Raw genomic sequence first — 25,902 nt, 5'->3', positions numbered from 1 at the left:
GGATCGTAGCAGGTCGTTTGTGGCCAATTAATAATCCTAATTCTAAAGCTTCACAAAAACTTCATTGTTTTTTCACAAAGGAAATTAGTGAAAAGTTGACCAAGTTCTGGAACCTTGAGGAACTTCCAGCAGCCAAAGCTCCCCTGTCTGCGGACGAGGAGTTTTGTGAAGAGCACTTTAAAGCTCACACTTACCGTTTACCAGATGGCAGATTTACAGTAAAGATGCCACTGAAAGAAACTCCTGAAAATTCATTAGGCGATTCCTATCGAGGTGCTGCCAAGCGGTTTTATACTTAAGAAAAGAAATTGAATAGCAATCCTGATTTAAAGAAACAATATAGCGATTTTATACATGAATATGAGTCTTTAGGTCATCTCACACGAATCGACAAGCCTAAGTTCGGTTATTATCTAGCACATTTCTGCGTCTTAAGAGAGCAAAGTGAAAGTACCAAATTGAGAGTCGTTTTTGATGGGAGTATGAAAAGCGCCTCTTTAAAGAGCCTTAACGATATACAATTTGTAGGCCCAGTAGTGCAAGATGATCTTTTTAATATTTTGACTAGATTCCGTCAACATAAATACGTTTTTACGGGAGATATAGAGAAATGTTATCGCCAAATCCTAATTGACGATTCCCAAAGACACTTACAATTAATATTATGGCGCGAAGATAGTACGAAGCCTTTAGAAGTGCTTCAACTAAATACAGTCTCCTACGGCACAGCCTCAGCACCGTTCTTAAGCACACGGTGCCTGCTGCAGCTTGCCTTAGAATGTCCGGATCCGTTAGTCTCGGAAGTCATTAAAAGTGATTGCTATATGGATGATGTCTTAACAGGTGCAGACAGTAAAGAGACTTTGTCTCACATACTCCATGGAGTAGTAGGTACTCTTAATTCAGCATGCTTTCCGGTGCACAAATTCCGTAGCAATTGTCCTGATATATTTGAGGATTCGGCATTATCTGAAAATCTAAACCTTAGTAAACAGTCCAGTGTTTTAGGTGTGCAGTGGACCCCAGCTACTGACTGTCTTACATTTGCCATAGAACCTATACCTAAAGATCAAACAGTTTCTAAGAGAACAATCTTATCTAACACTTGTAAAATATTTGACCCTCTTGGGCTCTTAAGTGCTTGCACTATAACACTAAAAATCTTACTTCAAAAACTGTGGTCTCTCAAGTTGACATGGGATGAGGAAGTACCCACGGACATAAAGAAGACGTGGCTTAAAGTACATAATGATTTGCATGCTTTACTTTCGGTTTCTGTACCTAGACATGTACAATGCTCTGCCCCTGTCAATTGTGAGATCCATTGTTTTGTAGATGCATCTAAAGATGCTTATGCCGCGTGCGTATACGTACGTACCACAGATAGTACAGACTTTATAACTGTCAGACTGCTTTGCGCAAAGACCCGAGTCTGTCCCTTGACGCCTCAAACTATACCGAAGCTAGAATTGTCAGCAGCCTTACTGGGTGCTAGATTAGTTTCGAAGGTCAGCGGAGCTCTCCGTTGCTCCATACACAGAACGGTTTTCTGGTCCGACTCCACCATAGCCCTTGGCTGGATAAAAACGAGTCCTAAAATACTTAAAACATTTGTGTGTAACAGAGTGAATGAAATTCGTGAGCTTACCTCTAGAGACTCGTGGCGACACGTGCCCACTGATAAAAATCCCGCTGACCTCGCCTCGAGAGGAGTAGCTCCAAGTCTCCTTGTCGAGTCTTCTTTGTGGTGGGAAGGTCCAGCTTTCCTGAAACATGTAGAATCCGAATGGCCTCAAAACCCCACCGCTGAGACTGTTTTACCTGAAATAAAAGTCTTACAATCAAACATAAATCATAACAATGAAACTAATAATTTAATTGACATAACAAGATACTCAAGTTCATTACGCTTAAAAAGAATAATTGGCTATGTACACAGATTCATAAGTAATTGCAAAATCAAAGAAAAACATAATCGATCATCTGGGCCCCTTAAAGAAAATGAGCTCAGTTCAGCCTTAACTTACCTTATAAAAATAGCTCAGTCAGAGTCATTTAAAAATGAAATAAAACTAATAAATAATCATAAAAAACTTACCTCATCCCATATGTTACAGCTGTCCCCGTTTCTTGATGACGTCGGCGTACTGAGAGTAGGTGGTCGGCTTGATAATAGTGATTATAGCTATGATAAAAAGCATCCAGTGTTACTACACGCCAAACATTACTTAACTAAACTGTTGATGCGAGCCGAGCATCTACGCATAAAGCATGCGGGCCCTCAGCTACTCCTGGCAAGCTTCAAAGACCAGTATTGGCCCCTTGGGGGTAGAAAGTTGGCACAAAGCATATACCATCGCTGCGTAATTTGCACTCGTCTTAGAGCCAAAGCCATGGAGCCGCTGATGGGCCACCTGCCAGCTAGTAGAATCACTCCTAACTATCCCTTTGTTATAACGGGTACAGATTTCTGCGGTCCCTTTCCCATTTCAAGCAAAATAGGACGCGGAAACAGAATAAGCAAATGCTACATTTGTATATTTATTTGTTTTTGGACTAAGGCAGTCCATTTAGAAACCGTCAGTGACCTTAGTGCTCAAGCATTCATTTCTTGCCTTCGCAGATTCATTTCGCGTAGAGGAAGACCTAGTCAAATTTATTGTGATAACGGTACCAATTTTGTGGGTGCAAACAATGAACTAGGACGAGCATTACAGGCAGGCATGAGGTCCATATATAATTATACAGCCGAAGAGCGCATTGAGTTCATATTTAACCCCCCTTACTCCCCTACCTTCGGTGGATTGTGGGAATCAAATATTAAATGTTTAAAATATCATTTAAAAAGAACAATAGGTAACTCTAGCTTAACGTTTGTGGAGTTTAGTACCCTTTGTACGGAAGTCGAAGCGGTCCTCAACTCCCGACCCCTCACTCCTCTTACATGTAACCCCAGCGACCTTTCTCCCCTCTCCCCAGGGCACTTCCTCATCGGCCGGCCCCTGACTTCGCTGGCGTCCCCTCCTGCTACAGCCGGAAAGGGCATAAAGACGCGCTATCAGCTGATCGAGTCGCTGCGTGACGGTTTCGCTAAGAGGTGGAAGAACGAGTACCTCTCAGAGCTACAGAAACGCACAAAATGGAGACATCCCTACAGACCTCTTCATGAAGGTGCAATGGTAGTGTTTAAGGATGATAACCTACCTCCTACCAGATGGAAACTTGCTCGTGTTCATCAATTATACTACGGCAAGGACGGAATCGCTAGGGTGGGCGATTTTAGAACTATTCGAGGAATAGAACGAAGGGTACTGAACAAGGTGTGCCCTCTCCCCGTCGACGATGATGACATGTTGGAGGAAACTTCAGCGCCGATCGACCCTTCAGCTCCCTCCAACGGGCCCCCAGCATGTCTACGACAACAGGTTCCTGCGCGGGGCGCGGGCGCCGGGGGCATGAGCCCCACCACCGACCATTAGCTCCAGCGGCTGCCATAGCGCCGCACGCGTCTTATCTTACTTAAATCTCTTTTTGTATCATTTTTGGATATTATATCCTTATACCTAAACTTCATGAGTTTTACTTGCACCTTAATCGCCTGCAATAATATTGGTATGGATTATGGTGTTAACAAATTAGTCACGGATATTTTTTAATGTATGAAACATCATAGGTTTTGATATGTTTTTTTGGAGAAAAATAGAAAACAAATTTGCTAAGTTAAAACACCCTGTTAGTGTGATAATTTAATGAAAACTCATTGAACAGGTTTTAGTATCTCTATTACAAAATCTTTCTATAGGTACCAAAGACATATATAACTCCTTATAAGACAGATAAAGTCTAAGAAAAAAACGTACCTCAGTACCATACAGAAAAACGTACGGTGGCCTAGATGGCATTACACTTTTGGGGTACGCTCAGCAAGATAGCGATAGTATTAATATTTGACAATTTAAAACATATCAAGCTAAGAATATGGCCCAAATCATCAAAACTGAGGTTCGAAAGTTTCAAGCCTGTGTCAAGAAATGGCAGTCTATAAATAAAAATAAATAAATAAATATTATAGGACATTCTTACACAGATTGACTGAGGCTCACGGTAAGCTCAAGAAGGCTTGTGTTGTGGGTACTCAGACAACGATATATATAATATATAATATATAAATACTTATATACATAGAAAACATCCATGACTCAGGAACAAATATCTGTGCTCATCACACAATTAAATGCCCTTACCGGGATTTGAACCCGGGACCGCGGCACAGCAGGCAGGGTCACTACTGACTGCGCCAGACCGGTCGTCTATGCACTGCGATTACACATTTTACTTCGACAGTAACTCTCCATAATACTCGATCCGCTTTGATAGGTACCTAGCTGAAATTGTCCACCAGTCGAAACTGCATCATCATCATCATTTCAGCCATTAATCGCCCACTGCTGAGCATAGGCCTCCCTTCGTGTACGCCACTTATCCCGGTCCTGGGCTTATCTCATCCAGAAGTGCTCCGCAGTTTTTCGGATGTCGTCCACTTAACGAGCCAACGGATGCCAGGCGCTTCTTCGAAATAGCCCAAATATATCTTAGTCGAAATTGCCCAAGTTAGTAAGTACATTTTACCTAATAATTAGATCATGAATGTTTTAGACAGTCCGAAATTACGTGCGTGATAAAAGTAAATTACCTTGTTTATTTACTGGCCCCGTAGCCAAATTGCATTTCTGCGACGCGAAACGAAATCGAAACGCCGCAGAAAGGTAGTCTGGCTCTGTCGCGCCAATACGCAAGAGCGATAGAGACAGATAGCTACGAAAGAGATATTATCGCGAGCGTTTCGCGTAAACGCTCACGAAAATATCGTTATCCTAGCTTAATTATCCAATCAAATTAACCTTTGATAAAATAATATTTAATCTAAGGACCACAGATCAAATAATACTGTAGTATAATACTGTAGTAGCTCTGAGCTCTATCTAGAGTATAACTAGTTATCGATAAAGATATGTTTTGATTGTTATTTTGTTGTTGTTTGTATTTGTCTCATTTGTTTCTTTTTCTGTTATTTATTTTTCTTGTAATTCAAGTTTGATGAACTGTGTAAATTTGTTTTAACTGTGCTTATATATACAGGGTGTAAACCTAATACGGGCGAACCTCTTAACGGTGGTGAGTATAGGACATAAAAAATGGAATTAGATAACTTTTACTTAAAATTGAAATATTTTTTTTATCCATACAAATTAATTCGGCCCGCAACGTAATGCAAACACACTCGCGTTAAACGCTCGTTGACAGTTGTCATTGATTGTCATTGCAACCACGTTTACAGTACATTGCCGCTGGGAAATTTTTCAAAAATTTATTATGGGCTGAAAATTAAGAGTAACTCAAAAACACCTCTTAATTAATGATAACAATATTGAAATATATGCCTGGTTTCATTTATCGCCCTTATTATGTTTACGCACTGTATATATATATATTTACCGTGTAAGTGTTTTGGTGTTTACTGTTAACTTTTTTTTTTTTTTATCTAGCCTATAATGGTGTCCCACTGCTGGGCAAAGGCTTCTCCCCTTAACCTCCATGACTCCCGGTTTAGTGCCTCTTCCGGCCAGTTTACTGTTAACTTATATGAGTGAAAATAAACGAAATTGAATTAATGCCATTTATTTTATACGAGTAGGTACGTACTAACATTATGCGATATATTACTGTCTTTGTACTCTTCGTACATAATAATGTTTTATTAGCGTTTCTCCATTATATCTAATGTGACTGTTAGTCTTAATAAAAACTGGGCGCCTATTTCTAGGTTGCACCAAACCGAGGACAATCTATACGAGACTGACAAAGCCTATATAAAAAATTGTACCCCTCAAATGAATGTGCCTTTTAGGGATAAAACTAGATGGCGCTGTTTCGCAGCTTGGAAGAGGAAAAAATCATATTTTCTCCAAACATTTTTGCGTTTTTTTTTATATGAACAAATGACATATTATTTCTTTATTTTAATATCATGATAATCACGTCAATACACATTTTGAAAAAAAAAAAAAAAAGAAATTTGTAGGCATCGTCAGTGTAGTTATGTAGTATTAATAGGTGGCGCTAAAAAATTGAGGTACGATTCATTCAATCCTATAATAAATCATCTTTGACCAAACCAATTTAGCATTCGCAAAAAACCGCGAAAAATGTTAGCAACCTGTCACTATTATTATAAGTACCTATTATCAAGGATTATTTATATAGGATTTGGCAGTCGCTTTCGTAAAAACTAGTGCCTACGACAAATCTTGGGATTAGTTGTCAATGCGGACCCCGGGCTCCCATGAGCCGTGGCTAATGCCGGGATAACGCAAGGAGGATGATGATTTATATAGGATTTACATACTACATACTAAGAGTCGTAGGTACCTCGATTTTTTAGCGCCACCTATTAAATACTATCATAACTACACTGATGGTGCCTACAATTTTTTTTTTCAAAATAGATATTGACGTAATATCATGATTTTAAAATAAAGAAATATGTCATTTGTTCTTATAAAAAATAAAAATACGCAAAATATTTGAGGAAAATATTATTTTGGCCACGTCCAGGCCACAGTATAATAAAGAGTACTATCGTACAGTATGGCCACTCCCGCTCCCCGCTGAAAGCGCCGCCCACCTCCTCACAGTTACCGCCTGTCAAAAACGCGAACAGTCGACCTGTCATATCTCACTTATACAAGCACGGTACGCGTTCACCTACACGAGCTTAGAGTGTGTGCTAGGAACGCGCCTTTTTCAAATATTTGATCGCCAGTGTCCGAGATGTGTCCAGGCTGTGAACAGCGCCATCTAGTTTTAAGCCTAAAAGATACATTTCAGGGGTACGCTTTTTTGTATGGTCTATGCCAGTCCAGTATTAAATCGTTCTAGATTGTTATCATTAAGATTCCATATTGTCCTCCTGCTGGGCAAAGGTCTCCCTCAAATTCCTCCACATATCCCTATCTCCTGAAGTCTCCCACCAGTCTTTGCCAAACCTTTTCAGACCTTAATTGCTTCGAGCAAAAATAAAAGTTCAAACTTGAGCTGTTAATAATATAGCACACACACAAACAAACTTTACTAGTAACAAAATTAAAATTTTTTATTGACATGAACATAAGATTTTAGGTACTAGTTAGGTACGTAGATTGCTTAAAAGCCCTAAAACTGTAAGGCCCACTTGCACCAACCACTTAACTCAGGGTTAGTGGGTTGTCATCCGTCAAATTCCATACAAAATGGTGGGTTAACCCGAGGGATAACCCTCCATTTTCGTTGGTGCAAGTGGCCCTAAGTGATGCTCATAAAAATTCTATGAGTTTATTTATGGCCAGTTAAACACAATGACAAATATGAAAGGTCGTATCTAATGTGATCATTGTATTGTATAAGCAACCGTATGTTAAGAGCTTTAAGCCTTCTTTTTCTATAAAATTTCTACCGCGTAATCATAAAATATGAAAATAAAAATCTGAAAATCGTTTCGTACACTTCTCTTTACACAAACAATCTAGGAACATCAACAAAGAATCTACGTACGGTTTTTGACTTTCTTGTCATTAGTATTAATATGTAATAGATCTAACAACTTTTATTTTGAAGTAGGTAAATGAATAAAATGAATAATAATTTATTAAGTATTTTGTTAGTATGCATGACATGAATATAGAGGTAATAATTATACACTACAGGCACAACTCGGACACTGGCAATCCAATATATGAACGAGGCGCGTTCCTAGCACACAGTCTAAGCTCGTGTAGGTGAACGCGTACCATGCTTGTATGAGTGAAATATGACAGGTCGACTGTTCGCGTTTTTGGCAGGCGGTAACTGTGAGGTAACCGAGAGGGGGTGGGCGGCGCTTTCAGCGGGGAGCGGGAGTGGCCATACTGTACGATAGTACTCTTTATTATACTGTGCTACAGGCCCCGTAGCCGAATGGCATTTCTGCGACGCAAAACGAAATCGAAACGCCGCAGAAAGGTAGTCTGGCTCTGTCGCGCCAATACGAAAGAGCGATAGAGATAGATACCTACGAAAGAGATGTTATCGTGAGCGTTTCGTGAGAGTTTGCGCATTCGGCTACGCACACAGGGCAGGTAACATAACTCTTAAATAATAGAAATTAATTCTACATAAATAGTGTAAAACTCTCTAGACAGATATTAAATATACAAATGCAAATAAAAGAAATAAACATACAAAAAAAATAACAGAAAAAAGTATATTATCTCTTTCGTCCACGTCGTAGAATCAACCAATAGATTTTCTAAGAAATAGGTATATTTCGTCACTACTTTAAAAAAATCTCGTATCTCACGCTGTTCCTCAAAGTTAAAACGCAGTAAGTCTATATGCATTACATACATACTTACTACAATTTTCTTTTCATTGACAGACGAAGATACAAGTTTTTTTAAAAGTAGTGACGATTTTCTTTTAAATATGGACCCGTTATGAATAATTTACTAAGTTTCTTATAAAAGTTATATATAAATATGTACAGCCAAGGTATTAAATATAGTTTCGGACAAAGTGCCAAAGATATTTATCGACAATCTGAACGTACCTATAAGGATTGGGAATAAAGTCTAATAATAGTATATTATATAACGGTAACGTTATGAAGGCTATAAAAGTTGAGTACCGCGGTTAGGTCACGAGGCTTGCCGAGTGGCCTAAGTAAGGTACGAGAAGGATCAAGAGAAAAAGAAGGATCAACGTAGTATTTAAAATAAGTTGAGATAGGGTTTTCTTGTGACCCTTAAGAGAAAATAAAGGGGGGCTCGGGGGGCGAAGCCCCCGCAAAAAAGGAGGATCAACGTAGTATGTAAAATAAGTTGGGTTAGGGTTTTCTTGTGACCCTGAAGAGTAAGAATAAGGGGGGCTCGGGGGGCGAAGCCCTCCGCAAAAAAGAAGGATCAACGTAGTATTTAAAATAAGGATAGGGTTTTCTTGTGACCCTTAAGAGCAAATAAAGGGGGGCTCGGGGGGCGAAGCCGCATAAAAGTAAGACCAACGCAATATTTAAAATAAGTTGGAATAGGGTTTTCTTGAGAACCTTCAAAGCAAATAAAGGGGGGCTCGGGGGGCTTCGCCCCCGCAAAAAGGAGGATCAACGTACTATGTAAAATAAGTTGGGTTAGGGTTTTCTTGTGACCCTGAAGAGTAAGAATAAGGGGGGCTCGGGGGGCGAAGCCCCCCGCAAAAAAGAAGGATCAACGTAGTATTTAAAATAAGTTGAGATAGGGTTTTCTTGTGACCCTTAAGAGCAAATAAAGGGGGGCGAAGCCCCCCGCAAAAAAGAAGGATCAACGTAGTATTTACAAAAAGTACAAAAAAAACTCGCGACGTAAAGTAAAATTAGAAAGTGCAAACGTGCGTTCCGGGAGAACGCGCGCCACCCCTGATTAGGCCGCGAGCTCGCGGCCGTCGGCATGTACTTGTAGCGCGGCGATAGAATCGCGGAGTGAGCCGCCCCTGGTAAAAGCCAAAAATAAATTATGGATCGTTCAAGTTGTCTCTATTTCTGGGATGAAGAGTGAACTATGTGCTTTTAATTATAATATTTGATTGTAAAAGCGTGGGGCGCTGTAACAGGAAAAACTTTTTGTATAACTTGCTGAGAAAATAAGTTAAGCTATATTACGAGAAGCAGTTTACACAGATTGGCGCGCTAACTGGACTTGCAGCACGACTGCAGCGCCCCACACTTTTACAATCAAATATTATAATTAAAAGCACATAGTTTACTCTTCATCCCAGAAATAGAGACAACTTGAACGATCCATAATTTATTTTTGGCTTTTACGTGCATTTATAAAAGCGTGTTTTTCTAGAGTTTTTTAAACTATAAATTTATTTTGTATCATTTGCTGAAGTGTGCCAATAAAGAGTATTCTATCTATCTATTTATAAGGATCTTATAATTAGGCTTAGGACTTTTTATCGCATACCGTGGTTTTAAAATCCGTGGAGTCGTCATATGAAAAATTTTCGAAGTCAAACTCAAAGTCCAACAGTACGATATAATATTAAATATAAATATTTATACATGCTGTCACATCGTTACTGAGTTTATTTTAATCGAAATATCGGTAATTTTAACTATAACGTTATTATTAGTAAATGTTATCATAATCCTCCTAAAAATACTATTGACAAAATTAAATTAAAATTAACTCTTACAATAAAGTTGTTCCAGATACTAAAATTACTGACTCAACCAATCAACGTAGGTGTCGGCTTGCAGTTACTATACTCGTAATAGTCCCATTTGGTTGCATTCAGTCTGTAATTCTTTATCGTTCCTTAAATATAAAACTTGCACGGGTAGCATGGTCGCGCGATAGACGATAAAATATCAGGCCGTCCCTATCGCACTATTAGTAAGTGCGATAGGAACGGCCAGATGTTTTATCATTTATCGCGCGACCATAATTGCCTGCCTGGTTAAAGACAGAGGAAGCTTTATATTTTCCTCTTATCAAATCGCTGCACTAAATTGAAGCTTGTACCGTACCGTACTTAGTAAACAAATTTATCAAAAATTGGATCCCGGGAAGAATGTTCATAATAATGAAAAGCAATAACTGAAATGAAAACATTTTTCATGATAAAGGAAACCTGACCTGGGCTGACCTGACCTGAATGCTTACGGGTTGTTTAACCCGGGTCAGGCCTGATACTTTTAAACTGTAAAAAGATACTGCACTACATTTATGCATCGTCGTTAAACGTAATTTAATATAGAAGCCGGCACTCAAGAACTGACCTATCCCTGCAGCGATCTTAAAAGGGTTATTTCCCGTGAACGTTTTTATTTATTATTTTATCGAGTCTTCCTTTTAGCGTAATGAGTGTTAATTTATTATTTTTATGACTACTTCATTTGATATAATATATATTGGTTGACGGCCAAATAAGGTCCAGCAGACAGGGAAATTTCTACGCATATCGTGAAACATGTAATTCGTTACCTCGCTTCTTGCTCCGACAGAGCCATCTATTTCTAGGCAATTTGCTAATTGGTCATCCGAAGCAACATAACTAACGTACTCTGCCTGTCTATTCATATTTGTGACTACCCACAAAATACACAGACATTTTAGCAGTCGCAGACTTTCGGTTAGAACTAGCGACTTGCCCCGGATGTTCACGGGGATTAAATCATAGAAATGGTTATAGTAAGTTGGATCCGTAAAACTCTTGAGCCATTTTTAGCGACTTGATTAACAAAATATCGTCACCTTTCTCACGAAACATTCTATTCATAGATAAAAACCAAATTAAAATCATTCTGTAGTTTTGAGTTTATCGCGAATACACATACAGAATCAGGGTACTTTGTTATATAAGACCTAGGACTTGTATTTTTATGCTATTAAATCTTGTTACGCCACGTGCCTCCTAAAAGGTTTTTACAAAGCAATTTTAACGTGGAATTCGATTTCGAGTCACACGCATTTTCAGGGAAAATGAATAATCGGCCTATGTCGCTTGACTCGAACCAAAGACATATATAACTCCGTATAGACAAATAAAGTCTAAGAAAAAAACGTACCTCAGTACCATACAGAAAAAGGTACGGTGGCCTAGATGGCATTACACCTTTGGGGTACGCTCAGCTAGATGGCGCTAATATTAATATTTGACATTTTAAAACATATCAAGCTAAGAATATGGGCCAAATAGTCAAAACCGAGGTTCAAAAGTTTTAAGCCTGTGTCAAGAGATGGCAGTCTATGCACTGTGATTAGTGATTACACATTTTACTTCGACAGTAACTCTCTATAATACTCGATCCTCTTTGCTCGAACGTAAGTAGGTATACAAATATAAAAACTACGATACCTACGGATAGTTTGCGTGAAATTGTTCATTTGTTTTTGAGGTATATTAAAGTTCAAACCGAGCCTTGAGTAGCGCTATATCTATAATATCGTAAAGTTATTACTGAACTCATCTTAAAAAAGTTGCCAAAAGAATGACCACATTTTCCTTGCTGCAAACCTAATGAGTATTCACTCCGTAATAACTGAATTTACTTTCTGAAATAAATGATATTTAATTTAATATTAAAAGAAAAACGATGTATTAATATATGTTTAAATATAAACATATAGATTTTTTCTTTTTTATTGTGGAACGTACCACTTTAAATTATAAATGCAGATATCGTTGGCCAGAGTCGATCATTGTTGATTTTTTCATTGCGATTAATATATGCATTTATAATTTGCGAAAAACGATGTGTTCCTTCAAACGATTTTTAATTTAAATACAACATGGCGCAGTCGGTAGGATCTGTAATATAAATACCTACAATACATTATCCAGAAGCTATTCGGTATTACGAGAAAGGTGATAAAAATATCTAAACGACCGCGGAGGCAGTAAGCCGTAGAATGGCTACAATAAATTCCAGGTTTTGAGCACCCGAGCAACTAATGGAATTACAGGATTTTTAAAAAGGAATTCCTAGCCTGAAACCTATTGGTAATTTTATCGAGGTAAACTTTAAATGAATACCAACGTGTAGAACGTATTTAATTTTACACTATGAATTGTTTAATGTTATAATGTGAATTTTATTAATACCTTTTTGAGATGAATATTCCTACATACCTATTTGGTTTAGTTTAGTTTAAGATTCTATTGATACTGTGTATCCACTACTGCATGGATTTGTCCTTATTTGCAATACAGCTTTGAGTATTGAGTATTGAGTAACGCTTTGAAGTTTTATATTATACATTCATCCATTGAAATTGTATAGTATTCTAGTATAGCAATTGTATTTGATGTTGTATTGTATTACCTGTTCTACATCAAAGGCTGAGTTTGTAATTTTATGATTGGCAGCCGGATTACGTTTACAAAGGCTCGAGTTATTTTTTATTTAAAGTGCCCCCGAGGACGATAGGCTCGTTAGCTTCGCGGCTTGTTATACGAATGGCGTGCCTAGTCAAAGGGATTCGACAATCGCTTGTGTTTGGATATCGAAACGCTTTGTGTCTCTTTCCGAGTATCACTCTTCCATTTAAGCGCGGCAGCGACCGTTACGTTTCGTTCGCTATGTAACTTCGGCTAGGTATCCAGAGAAACACAAAACGTTTCGCGTTTGAAGCGCAAGCGATTACCTATTATTTACTATCGATGCGGTTGCTTGTTTATTGTTTGCCCGACATTTATATATACATATACATTGTATGTTGTAGTCCTAAGGCACCCCAGAGGTGCGAAGGGCCTTCACAAGCACGCGCCACGCCTTCCTATCTTTAGCAATGAGCTTGAGTGGACAGGGTGCCCGGGGCCAAGGCTTGGATTTTTTATTGGAAATGGACAAAGTATAATTTATTTTGTACCTACAGGAAACAAAGATTCTTCACGAGACATATGAAATTATGAGAAGCAACGTTGTGATTGTTGGTCATAACGACAGATCAATTTATAACTATAAAACTCCCGTGAGACTCAAACATATTTAAAAATATTATGCTCATACTCTTGAGAAAGATCCTCGAAAATGGATCGAAACATGTCGAACGCTATATCGACTTAACACGTGAGTAACCCGCTTCAAATATTTTTAAATAGATCAAATTATATCCCGCTCGGACCGATATCAACGGCAGTTCGTCTGCAACTTGTAGCCATGGGCACTGCTGGCCTTTTTTAAGGGTTTTCCCGAGGGTCTACAGTGTGAAGTTCTTCATAAAAGGAGTGTAGATTTCTAAAAAGACAGCAACGTGCAAGTATCTGCCACCGCTGGAGTTGCAAGCGTCTCCCATTAAGCTATATTGACTGTAAGTAGCAGTCACCATATGACTTAATTATGGCTACAGACTAGACGTGGCCTACGATGGAGCGAGCTCGCTCAGAAGGTGCCTGTTCGTCCTTGATTTGAAGGCTTATAGTTTATATAAGACTTATGCGTGTTTACCATCACGTGCTACAAATAAATGCAGTATCGGCCCTTCGAGTTGGGCCACAGAACTATATTTAGATAGAAGAAACAAGTTCATATAATGTATGTAGGGCCCATAATTTTTGTGTTGTTGCAATTAAATATCACGTAGGTAACGAGGCATTTTTTAATGTTTTTGTTGACTTCAACTTACTTGACACCCGAAAGCTGCAAGATGTGAGTAAAGACGGACAACTCACCGGATTTGACTGGGTTCGTTGGACACGCTAAGTACTTAGGTTTGCTTGATCTACACATGGTCAAAGAGGATCGAGTATTATAGAGAGTTACAGTCGAAGTAAAATGTCTAATCACAGTGCATAGACTGCCATCTCTTGACAGAGGCTTAAAACTTTTGAACCACAGTTTTGACAATAATTTGGCCTATATTCTTAGCTTGATATGTATTAAAATGTCAAATATTAATATTAGAGCCATCTAGCCGAGCGTCCCCCAAAGATGTAACGACATCTAGGTCACCGTACCTTTTTCTGTATGGCACTGAGGTACGTTTTTTTCTTAGACTTTATCTGTCTAGATGGAGTTATATATGACTTTGATATGGTATAATTTTTTATACTACGTCGATGGCAAACAAGCATACGGCCCGCCTGATGTAAAGCGGTCACCTTAACCTATGGACGCCTGCAACTCAAACAGTGTCACATGCGCGTTGCCACCCCATTAGAAACTTGTACATTCCCTTTTGCTGTGTTAAGTACACAGCAAAAAGGAGTGTACAAGTTCCAAGGAGGGTTCGGGTTCCCGACGACTCAAAGGACAATAGACGGAACAAGTTAGTTCCGTAAGTCCTCCCGTTATCAACACACCGCACCCTCGTTGAGCTCTGGCAGCCTTACTCACCGGCAGGAACACAACACTATGATATATGTGAGTTGGGGAGTAAACTAACCTGCATAGGCGTGTTGGTAGCCGCCAGATTGGTGAAGCCGACGATGTCACTGAAGTATATCGTGACACTGTCATAGCTCTCCGCCTGGACCCTCTCGCCTCGCTTCAGCGCCTCCGCCACCGTCCTGCTCAAAAATTAGATGTTCTTATTAGCAGATATAACATAATGAAACATAGATAGAACATCCGTGATACAGTTTAATACTAGTACGGGGAACAGATGTAGCTTACTACACTTAGGTTTTCAAATTATCGTAGGTAGGTATTTATTTACCTTTTATTTACAAAGCATTCTAATATTGCACCAAGCATTCTATTATTATATTGTGATCGAGCGGCTCATAAATGTATGTATAACCTCGTCCTGCCCAATGTGCTTAATTTTGGACATATTATATTTTTGCAAGTCACGCACCCTGTGTATGCCGGGGCAAAACGAGGCTATAGGTATCTATTATGTTTCTGTAATAATGATCATAATACAATGCTATTAAATACATAAGTAATCCTGAAGAAATTGAGGGAACTCATCAAATCTTACATGCATAAGGACTGTATCGTTAATTATAGGGACAACACAAACCTCGTCTAAATGTTGACATGTGCATAATTTTGTATTATTATGGTCCGAGAGTATAATCTGAAGGTATTGCTAAGTACTATTTGATATAAGAAGGTCTCATATTTTTTTTATTTTAGGGACTTTATGGTACTTTCATTAAGGTCTAGCAAATACATTTCGGACAACCCCTAATCTGGCTTAATTTGAAAATATCTCAAAGACTCTTTGTACGATTTCGACAAACAAAGGTTAATATGCTGCCAAAATATATTTTTTAAGAGTCCTCTTCATGGTTGTTCAATTGGGTAATTGCAGAATAAATGCGGTGAATTTATATAATTTAAAAAAACGCATTTTTGAGTAACGTTCCGGATTGCCGTAAATTTTTGATACAAGCAGGATGAGAGAAATAGATAAAAAAAATTAGGCATAGGCCAATGTCTAATAGACATTTATGGTGTTTGAAAAGTGCCTAAACCAGATAGATATAAACATTGTATGATAGTTAAATTCGACATCAAAGTCGGAGTTAGCGTAAGCGCCATGCTACATTCTCTAAATGGCTGCCATACACAGATCATGAACTTTATTTTTTAAAAATAACAGTGGCTAGACTATGTCTAGATATTCTGCTTTGTGGATCACGTGTCGTTAAGGTTTGTCATGGTCGACTTTTCCCAGCCCGGCAAAGGGGGAAGGTATGGGAAAGCCCCAGACAATAAATTTACACAAAATGAGTCTAAAATTTTGGCGGATCGTCCGCCACGAAAAAGAAGCAAAAAAGTACTTAATAAGGTGCGCTACGATTTCCTCAAGATTTCAGGTCTCTAATTGGGTGGAAAGAAAACGGTTAGATTGTGACACACAGTTTATTCGTCTATATGGACACAAAGCAAGTTATAGCTAGTAAATCATTATTCTAAGCTTAAGCTAGCACCTTAATATGTATTGCCAGACGGTAGAGCTGGGCCGTGCAATAGTTCAAATTCTAAATGATTTACAAGCGTTCCTAAGTTCTGTTAGTCCCTAGTTATCAGTGCCAACATAGATAATAGGAATTCTTCTTAACTAAACTAAGTAATCTTGCCTTCCAGGAAGAAAGAAAATGACACCAACCTTCAAGCCAGAAGTTACCGCTAATACAATGTGTAAGCCCTCCTTCTGCGAGCTGAAGCTGGTCGCCCCAGGCGCTGTGAAACAATGAAGCACCACCGCAACCGACGCATCAGCAAGTTGAAAGCATCTTCCTCGCCTGGATAGGCTCGACCCCGGAAGCAAGCTATCGCACCATTCGACGCTTGTGGTAAAATTGGAGTTGCCGGACAAACCGGCCCCCTTTATAAAGAAGACATTACTTGAATGTCTGTATAACCAGTATAACCTGGAGTAGGCCTAAACACGGATTTAGTTGTAATTGTAATTTTAATTATAGTTATAATTATAGTTATAGTTCCCAGTCAGCTGAAAAGGAAAACAAGACATCATTAGAAAAGTGAATGTGGTCTAACCTATTAAATGTGGACAATTACTATTCTGATTTCCTTACCAGCTGGAACTTGAGAGAGCTCATTTTCTCAGCTCTGACGACCCTTCCCTCCACATAGTCCACCAGAAGACTGGAAATAGACACACGTGGTCAAATTAAACTGAGGCAAGGATCAATAATGTGATCAACCTGATACACCCATAATATTCTACTTACAATTCATGGTGGGAAAATATTCCTCCAGAATGCCCTTAGGCTACACAAGGATTGACCGCCAGCACTCCATCAATCTGATCACTTTTTGGATCGAAGATGAAACTCGATAAATAAAAGCAGGCACTGGAGGCCTGAACAGCACCGGAGACAGCTAGCAAGTGCAGGAAATGATCTCAGGAGCCCTAACGACCTTGAGAGGCTTGGGGATAACATCTAAAATGACCACCTCAGCAGTCCTCTGCAGAAATAAATTTCAACCAACTGAAAATCCTAGTGCACAAAATTCCATATAATTTTCCAACAATAAAGTGACTATTTTCTGATTTATTAATTACATTTAAATTGTTAATTCTAAATAATTAAATATTCTGAAAATTGTGCATATTTGTATTCTGGCAACACCCTTTGTTGACAGCTGATTCTGATTGGATAATCGAACTGTCATCCAGTATCGATCCAGTTGCTAGATCACATAAAGGCTTTGCTATGCGCAAAAAGTAATTACGTTCGGGACAAATTTAAAACTGCCGTTGTTAAATTGTTAAGCTAAAATGTGCAATGTCACAGGTTCGCATTGTACAATTTTTTTTCGCAATTGTGTCGTCTTGTACGCACTTTGTGAATTTTCTAGTAGCATTTGTCCGAAATCATAATTGGTACTCCGGAGGATTAAGTCAATGCTGTCTAAACCACATGCTTTACGTCGAGTTTCTAGGACAAAATGCGTACTTTATTATGTGCCTTATTAAGCCCATGTCTTGTTATAAGAAAAAAAATATAATAGCAAATAAATACGGCTACTCAAAGTTGTCTCCATATTTAACGATACAGTCTTTACATACTGTATCTTTTGTACTTTTAGCAAATAAATGAATATTATATATATATATATATTGTGAAACATGCAGCATGTTATCAGAGCGTCTTCTTATTTAATAGACTGCCAGTAGAATATAAAATTATTAACAATCATCACGTTTTTAATGCAAGACTAAAGGAGTTTCGTCTCAAAAGGTGTTACTATTCTGTGATAGACTTCATTGATGATGAAGATGATTAACGATAATTTCCTATTGTACAATAATGACCTCAATAATATAATATACATATAATAATATAATGACATTGTTGTCACCAAGTTCTGATGATGATTAGCTTAGTTTAATCAAAGACATATTATTATGTAACTCCGTATACAGGGTGTAACAAAAATGGTGGTGATCCGTTTAAGGGCGTATTCAGTATCGTATTCTCATCAGGAAAAAGTAGGATAAAAATTTTTTTTCGCAAAAAATTTTTTATCTTTGTATGGAGATTCGACCGATTCGCGCGGCCCGGCTCATACAAAAGTGAAAATTTTTTTAGCGAAAAAAAATTTTCTTCTACTTTTTCCTGATAAGAATACGATACTGAGTACGCCCTTAAACGGATCACCACCATTTTTGTTACACTCTGTAGACAGCTATAGTCTAAGAAAAAACCGTACCTCAGAACCATACAGAAGAAGGTACGGTGGCCTAGATGGCGTTACACCTTTGGGGGACGCTCGGCTAGATGGCGCTAATATTAATATTTGACATTTTAACACATATCAAGCTAAGAATATGGGCCAAATTGTCAAAACCGAGGTTTAAAAGTTTTAAGCCTGTGTCGAGAGATGGCAGTCTATATTACACTATACACATTTTGCTTTGACAGTAATCCAACAGCCTAGTTCATTTTAGATTCCATCTACTCTCAAATAGTCCTTACACCTGGGCTGGTGCTGCCTCTGCGTGCGTCTCAAGACACGGCTAATGGCAGTATCTGCTTGGAGTACCCCTTACATTTTATTAAATTGCCAAAAGGGCCTCTACGTTTGGTTCGGTTTCGAATCCACGCACGCCTCTCAAAAGTGCCGAATACTCAATGGTTTCCGTGATGGGAATATGAATATGGAGGTCATTATTTTAATAGCCAACGCAAAGAGTAGGCGATTTAAAATAGTGAGCTGGAAACCACTTTTAAATACAAAGAAGTTCTACAGAAAAAACATAAATGAGATATATTATTGGCCGGTACTGTATTCGTTTCATTTGATGCCCACATATTACAAGATTACGCCAACGCAGAAGCAGTGTTCCATTACTGTAAGATTATAAATTATCCTTATTAGGCGGGCTAATTATTATTGTTCTATGAATAAAACTCAAATGAGGCATTCCACGAAATGTCGCTTACGACATGCTTTTGCCTTGTATGGCAGCTATTTCAATTCCGTAAAACTCGAGAAAATACTGCCAATTTTGCAAGTCATGAAAAGTTGTCAGACACAACTTCGCTTTTTTAGCATCTTCAGAAGTATTAGAAGAATTAATTGCATGTCATAAGCGACGTTCTCGTAGAATGCCCCAAATTATGTTTTAAACTTCTTGACATCAAGTTTTGCCATTACCTCGGGAGAACGCAGTTACGCGGTTCTCGAAAGGTCAGAGGTCAGTTTGAATTGTAATTTTATGTGATTATCCCTCGTTTTATGTCATCATTATTGGTTATGGTATAAGAACGTTTATTTTTAAGATAGATTTTAAGGTACCGGATGCGATTTCTACTGGCGGGTAATTTTAACCAAGGACGATATAATACCGGGACAAACAAAGCCCATACAAAAATGCGTACCCCTGAAATGTATGGACCTTTGAGGCTAAAAACTAGATGGAGCCAAAATCATATTTTCCCCAAATATTTTTGCATGTTTTTATTTTTTATAAGAACAAATGACATGCTTCTTCATTTTAATATCATGATATCACGTCAATACACATTTTGAAAAAAAAAAAAAAAAATTGTTGTAAATAAAATAATAAAATAAATATTGGGGGACACCTTACACAGATCAACTTAGCCCCAAACTAAGCAAAGCTTGTACTATGGGTGCTAAGCGACGATATACATACTTAAATAGATAAATACATACTTATATACATAGAAAACATCCATGACTCAGGAACAAATATCTGTGCTCATCACACAAATAAATGCCCTTACCGGGATTGGAACCTGGGACCGCGGCTCAGCAGGCAGGGTCACTACCGAGTGAGCCAGACCGGTCGTCTATTATATCGTTGTATTTAATAGGTGGCGCTAAAAAATTAAGGTATGATTCTTAGTACCTATGATGATTGAATTAATATTTATTATAAATGGGAAAGTGTGTGGTGTCTGTTTGTTTGTCGGTATTTTTAAGTGGAGATAGTTGAAGGGATACAGAGTGACATAGGCTACTTTTTGTCTCTTTCTAACGAGAGCGAAGCCGCTGTTTTAACTAATCGTTGTACAGTGTACACTATTCACTAGAGTGCCATATGTGTCAACTGCACACTCGTGCCATATGTGACCAGTGAGCATGTATGAGACTGCGTACTTCATTGATAATAAATTATAAAACATAGAAAATACTAACTTAAAATTTTTGAAATTAACTTTTTTGAAATTATCCACCAGCCGCAATATTTTTAAAGTTCAACTAGGTTCTAAAGATACATGACAGTTTACATTTTCATATATTCTAGCTCGTTCTCAATTATTATAAGCACATGAACACACAATCATTAAAACTTAAACTTCACGTTGACTTTAAATTATTAAACTTTACTTTAAATTTAACTTCTTATCTTAAAAAGTTTGAATGGAAAAGTTGGTTACGAGAATTCAAAGCAAAAAATAACTAAAGAACGTTGTTTAATTTCCCTCGGGACTATGTGAAAAGAGCAAATTGTAGAACTTTTTAACATTACATTGGCCATCGAAGAAATCATGCTTCTAAAGTAACCAAGCGTCAGCAATGTAGGTATAAATTAAACTAACTATTCTGGCTCAGTGATCCAAAGTGAATCTTGGCCTCCGAAATGAAAGAAATACCAGGCTCCGTAGCCGAATGGCATTTCTGCGCCGCGAAACGAAATCGAAACGCCGCAGAAAGGTAGTGTGGCTCTGTCGCGCCAATACGCAAGAGTGATAGAGATAGATAGCTACGAAAGAGATATTATCGTGAGCGTTTGTGCATTCAGCTACGCATAATGTCCCGATCTTGCGCAGTATTTTGAACTTATAAACTTTTTACTTGAGTCAATACAAACTAGCGCTTATCTGCATAAACTCACACCTGCACTCACAGCAGGCAGAAAACATGAAATTCCTCAAGCTTCAGTGCCCTTTCTCGGGAGGTTGACCTGTGTGCGCAGCAGAATACAGAATACAGAATCATTTATTTGTCCAACTTATGTACAAGTTGTTACATTACATTTCAGTTCAGTTTCACTATGTGGCGCCTTACGGCACACAAATTTGAGAGCATGCATGTCAAACTATAAATTAATAATTACCTACATAATTATATTCTAAATATTCACAAGTCTTTATCATCTAAGAATTATTTTATAGAGTAGTAACTCTTTTGAGCTAACAACAATTTTAAGGCATTTTAAAACTTGTTAAGGTAAGCAGAATACATAAACGCTCACGATAATATCTTTCGTAGCTATCTATCTCTATCGCTCTTGCGTATTGGCGCGACAGAGCCAGATTACATTTCTGCGGCGTTTCAGTGGCGTTTAGCGCCGCAGAAATGCCATTAGGCTACGGGGCCTAAACAAGTTTTTCATTCCTTCTGTTTTATGGCTAATGTCGACTCCATGGATCGCTAACGTCTGACCTTGCGCCAAAAACTCTGATAATGATAACAGATAATAAATGAAAATGAACAATGTTAAACTACAGTTGCGTAACATTTACACGAAACTTTTAAAGTACGTTATGGCGCTAATTCTTTATGAGCTTATGTCAAAGCTTCAAAGAGTCATTTGTGTTGTAAAACGTAGTATTCGTGCCAAGAGGGAGTTTGTAACTTGTGTTGACTTAAATTAAAACGAGTGGCCTCAAATTAAAACACTCCCTTTGTTCTCCCTACGGCCGTTCCGATTTTCCTTTTTCCCGCTTTTGTATCTTAATTAGGTGAAAACCACTAAGCACGTTATATTTACTATCAGAAATAACAAATAAAAATCATTAAATTATATGTAGTAAAAACACTTAAATCAATAAAAATAACACCTTACACATCAACTTAGCCCCAAACTAAGCAAAACTTGTACTATGAGTGCTAGGCGACTTAAATTAAAAAAAATCATAAAAAATACCTAATTTTTCGTAGTTAGGTTAGGTATCCAGAAAGCTTGCCACATTGTCCTGCTGAATAGCAATGCTGATCCACTGAGCTAACTATTGGCCAGCAGTCTGGTCACCAGAAGCATCTATGAGGCGTTTAGATAGCTCATCAGGCGAAGCCCCAAACGCCGTAAATATGAACGATACTACCAAGGGTGACATACCTACTTTCGACGTTTGAGGTTTTTTGCAACTTTGGTGCTTGGAATATGGGACGGAGCTGTGTCTATTGAAAATTAGCTTCGTGAATGTGTCATTTATTCATGACATGTATAAGGCTTTGAGTTTTAATCACCAACAACCAAAAACAATCGAAATTTACACGAGTAGAGTGTCAAAGAGACAGATTACGCAATTTCCAATTTCGAGGATTGCGGTGAGTCGCACAGACAAAGTACCTACTATCGTTTAAATTTGTTACTTTTGGAGAACAAACACGTGTACTGGAAATGGAGATTGAAATCTAACACTAGAGAAGAAATAATATCTTCCAATTTAATTTAATTTAATTTAATTTAATTAATTAAATTTAATTTAATTACCGACACGATGATTATTAAAATAATAAAGCAAGTCTGAAAAGCGAGTTCAATTATCCAAATTGCTGTTGCTAATTGCCGCCACATAAAAAATTAACGTTGGAAATTGTACAATTTCATTTATTATCCGTGAATACTGACGACGGAACATATACAGAGTGTCCCAAAAAGGACACGCCACTTTGACACTGGAGGTAGACTAGCCCGAAAGGTTTCCAGCCAACCTAACATCAGTAAAAGTTGCATCGTTTTCAAGTTATTGACAATTTAAGTTTTTTCGTGAGTTTTAGGTTTACAGTTTTTTTTCCTACTTATGTTATTAAGAATGGGATTTAACGTTTTAACTTTAACGTTCAAGATGGAAACGATTTTGCTATCATGGGAAATGTGACTCGTATAGATTTAATCTAAAAACAATAGCAGGTACGTATATCAAAAAGACAAAATTCACGCCCTAGTTAGAATAGAAAAGTTAGGCCAACTTTTCTATTCTAACTAGGGCGTGAAACAGCACTTAGCACAGAAGAAAAGTGCTAATTCGATCCCACCTAGCAGAAAAAAATTAGCCTGTTGTGAATAAATGGGGTGAAAAGCCGTTTTGAAAAGCAAAGATGATGAAAATAAGCAAAGTGATTTGAAATCCGCCATTCTACAAGAAACGAAAGTCCAAAAAACAAAGTTGGAACTATTCTAACCTAGGCAACATTCGATGCAGTAAATTGTTTGTCCTCCGCTTCTGTAGCAGCTGTTCTGCCCTGGACGCTACCAGAGCCTCCAGTTTACTTGCTCACCCGTCTTCCTACTTGGAGCTGTTCTCACCTGGGCAACATTCGATGCAGCAGATCGTCTGTCCTCCTATTCTCCTGTAGCAGCTACTCGGTTCTGACTGCCACCAGTGCCTCTAGGTTACTTACACTCCTCTATTATTGCCAATATGTTATCTAAGTTGGAGCTGTTCTCACCTGGGTATCATTGGATCAAGCATATCGTTTGTCCTCCACTTGTGTAGCAGCTGTTCCTCCCTGGCCGCTACCAGAGCCTCCAGTTTACTTGCTCACCCGTCTTCCTACTTGGAGCTGTTCTCACCTGGGCAACATTCGATGCTGCAGGTCATCTGTCCTCGGCTTCTCCTGTAGCAGCTGCTTCGTCCTGGCCGCCACCAGCGCCTCCGGTTTACTTGCTCACTCCCGTCTTCCTAGTTGGAGTTGTTACCTGGGCAGCATTCTATGCAGCAGATCGTCTGTCCTCCTCTTCTCCTGCAGTAACTGCTCAGTTCTAGCCGCCACCAGCGCTTCAAGGTTGCTTGCGTACTTCTCCATCATCGCCAACATGTTGTCAAAGATGTTCGTTTTCCTGTAGTAAACAAATTCGTTACTATATTTTTATGATTCAAGTTTATGGAGGGTTTTACGACGTATAAGAAGTATTGCTCGCAGGATAATTTAGACGAACACTGACATCAGGACGATAAATATTTGAATGATGCCCTTTAGTTATCGGGATTCTTGCTCGCGCCAATTCAGGGTACGTAGCCGTACGGCACAAACGCTCACGAAATGAAACGCTCGTAGATACCTATCTCTATCGCTCATGCGTATTGGCGCGACAGAGCCAGACTACTTTTTGCGGCGTTTCTTTTTCGTTTCGCGTCGCAGAAATGCTATTCGGCTACGGCACCAGGTATTGGCAAACACAAAATGTGCGGTATTTTAATGATATCTTTAACACAATAAATATCAACCAGCCAAAGTCAGGCAAAGCTTTTAATTGTGTTCCTTGTAATTATTGTAAGAGAAGATAACGATAATTATTACTGTTCTCAGAATTTGTCGGGAGCGGTGGATTTGCGACAGTTCCGCATTACACTTGTGCCGTTTCGTTCGTTGATCGGAGCGCTCCGATCTCGTTCAATCGCTCCCACGAACTAGTTCGCTCTTTTAGGTCTTTTGCTCATTTAGTTCAGACAGATCAGTGACCACTGCGCTGCGGTCGGAAAGATCAGAACGAATGGGACCAAATAGTGTCAAAATGATATGAATAGTCAACAGATAGTAACATTCCGGGCCGAAAGGTTGTAAGTAACCGAAGTTTAATATGAAAACTTGACTTTTTTTTGTTGCTCTGCTAAGTAGCTCTCGCTCTCGGTCGGCGCAGTCACACACTCGTTCTTGATCCAAACCGCTCGCGTTCGCCAATCCTATACTGAACTAAATGAGCAAAGACCGATTCTCAGAGCACGGAAAGATTCAGGTCATTTCGGTCATTGATGGGATTTTATTCCTAACAGTTCACAGTTCGTGAACGACACAAGCCTATTCCGCATTAGTAAAGGTATTAATAATGGTGCTATTTGCGTTAATAAATGGCAGAAAGTGACGCCAATCTAAACGTTCTACATACAAATGAAATGTATCAAAAAAATAGTTACGCTCCTCAGGTCCGATACTAATCGTTATTAAGATATTCGGCCGTGTGGAATACACACGCTGTATTGTGATGCTATTTTAGGTTACAAGTATCTAATTTACAGGACCTAAGTAGGCCTAGTAGCGGTCTGTAAAATGAGAAGGGTCAGAGATATATTATATAAATAAAAGGTCGCGTAAGCGTAGGCATTCACGATAAGATTATTGACGCTACATTACCTCCAGTCATAACGCGCTAATGTACTTCGAGCAAATGTCCCTCTGCCTTAATTACATAAATTAATAACCTAAATAAACATAATATACTCTTGTGCACTAGGTGAAAAACTTAAGAAAGTCACCTTTTGTATGTGTGAGTGACGTGTTCGAATTGAGAACACATATTTAAAATTAGTAACACAAACAAAACAAACGCCTATTCGAACACGTCACTCACACATACAACAGGTGACTTTCTTAAGTTTTTCACCATATCGTCACTACTTATAAAAAAACTTGTATCTTCGTCTGTCAATAAAAAGAAAATTGTAGTA

The 25,902-nt window shown here is 38.4% G+C and overlaps 1 protein-coding gene across 1 annotated transcript in view; it reads right to left on the bottom strand.

Moving 5' to 3' along the window:
- The window catches only part of LOC125233570 (guanylate cyclase 32E-like), a 221,132-nt gene that overhangs the window by 36,389 nt on the left and 158,841 nt on the right, over positions 1–25,902 (bottom strand). Inside the window, exons 19-20 of the mRNA XM_048139626.1 lie at positions 24,156–24,296; positions 14,937–15,060 (exon numbers count right to left, since the gene is read on the bottom strand). Of these exons, the coding sequence (XP_047995583.1) occupies positions 14,937–15,060; positions 24,156–24,296 (265 nt within the window). The remainder of the gene's footprint in view (positions 1–14,936; positions 15,061–24,155; positions 24,297–25,902) is intronic.

This window comes from Leguminivora glycinivorella, chromosome 14, assembly GCF_023078275.1.
Source record: "Leguminivora glycinivorella isolate SPB_JAAS2020 chromosome 14, LegGlyc_1.1, whole genome shotgun sequence".
Lineage (NCBI taxonomy): Eukaryota > Metazoa > Arthropoda > Insecta > Lepidoptera > Tortricidae > Leguminivora > Leguminivora glycinivorella.
Note: the sequence above shows the minus strand (reverse complement) of the source record. Positions and strands in the feature narration are given on the sequence as shown.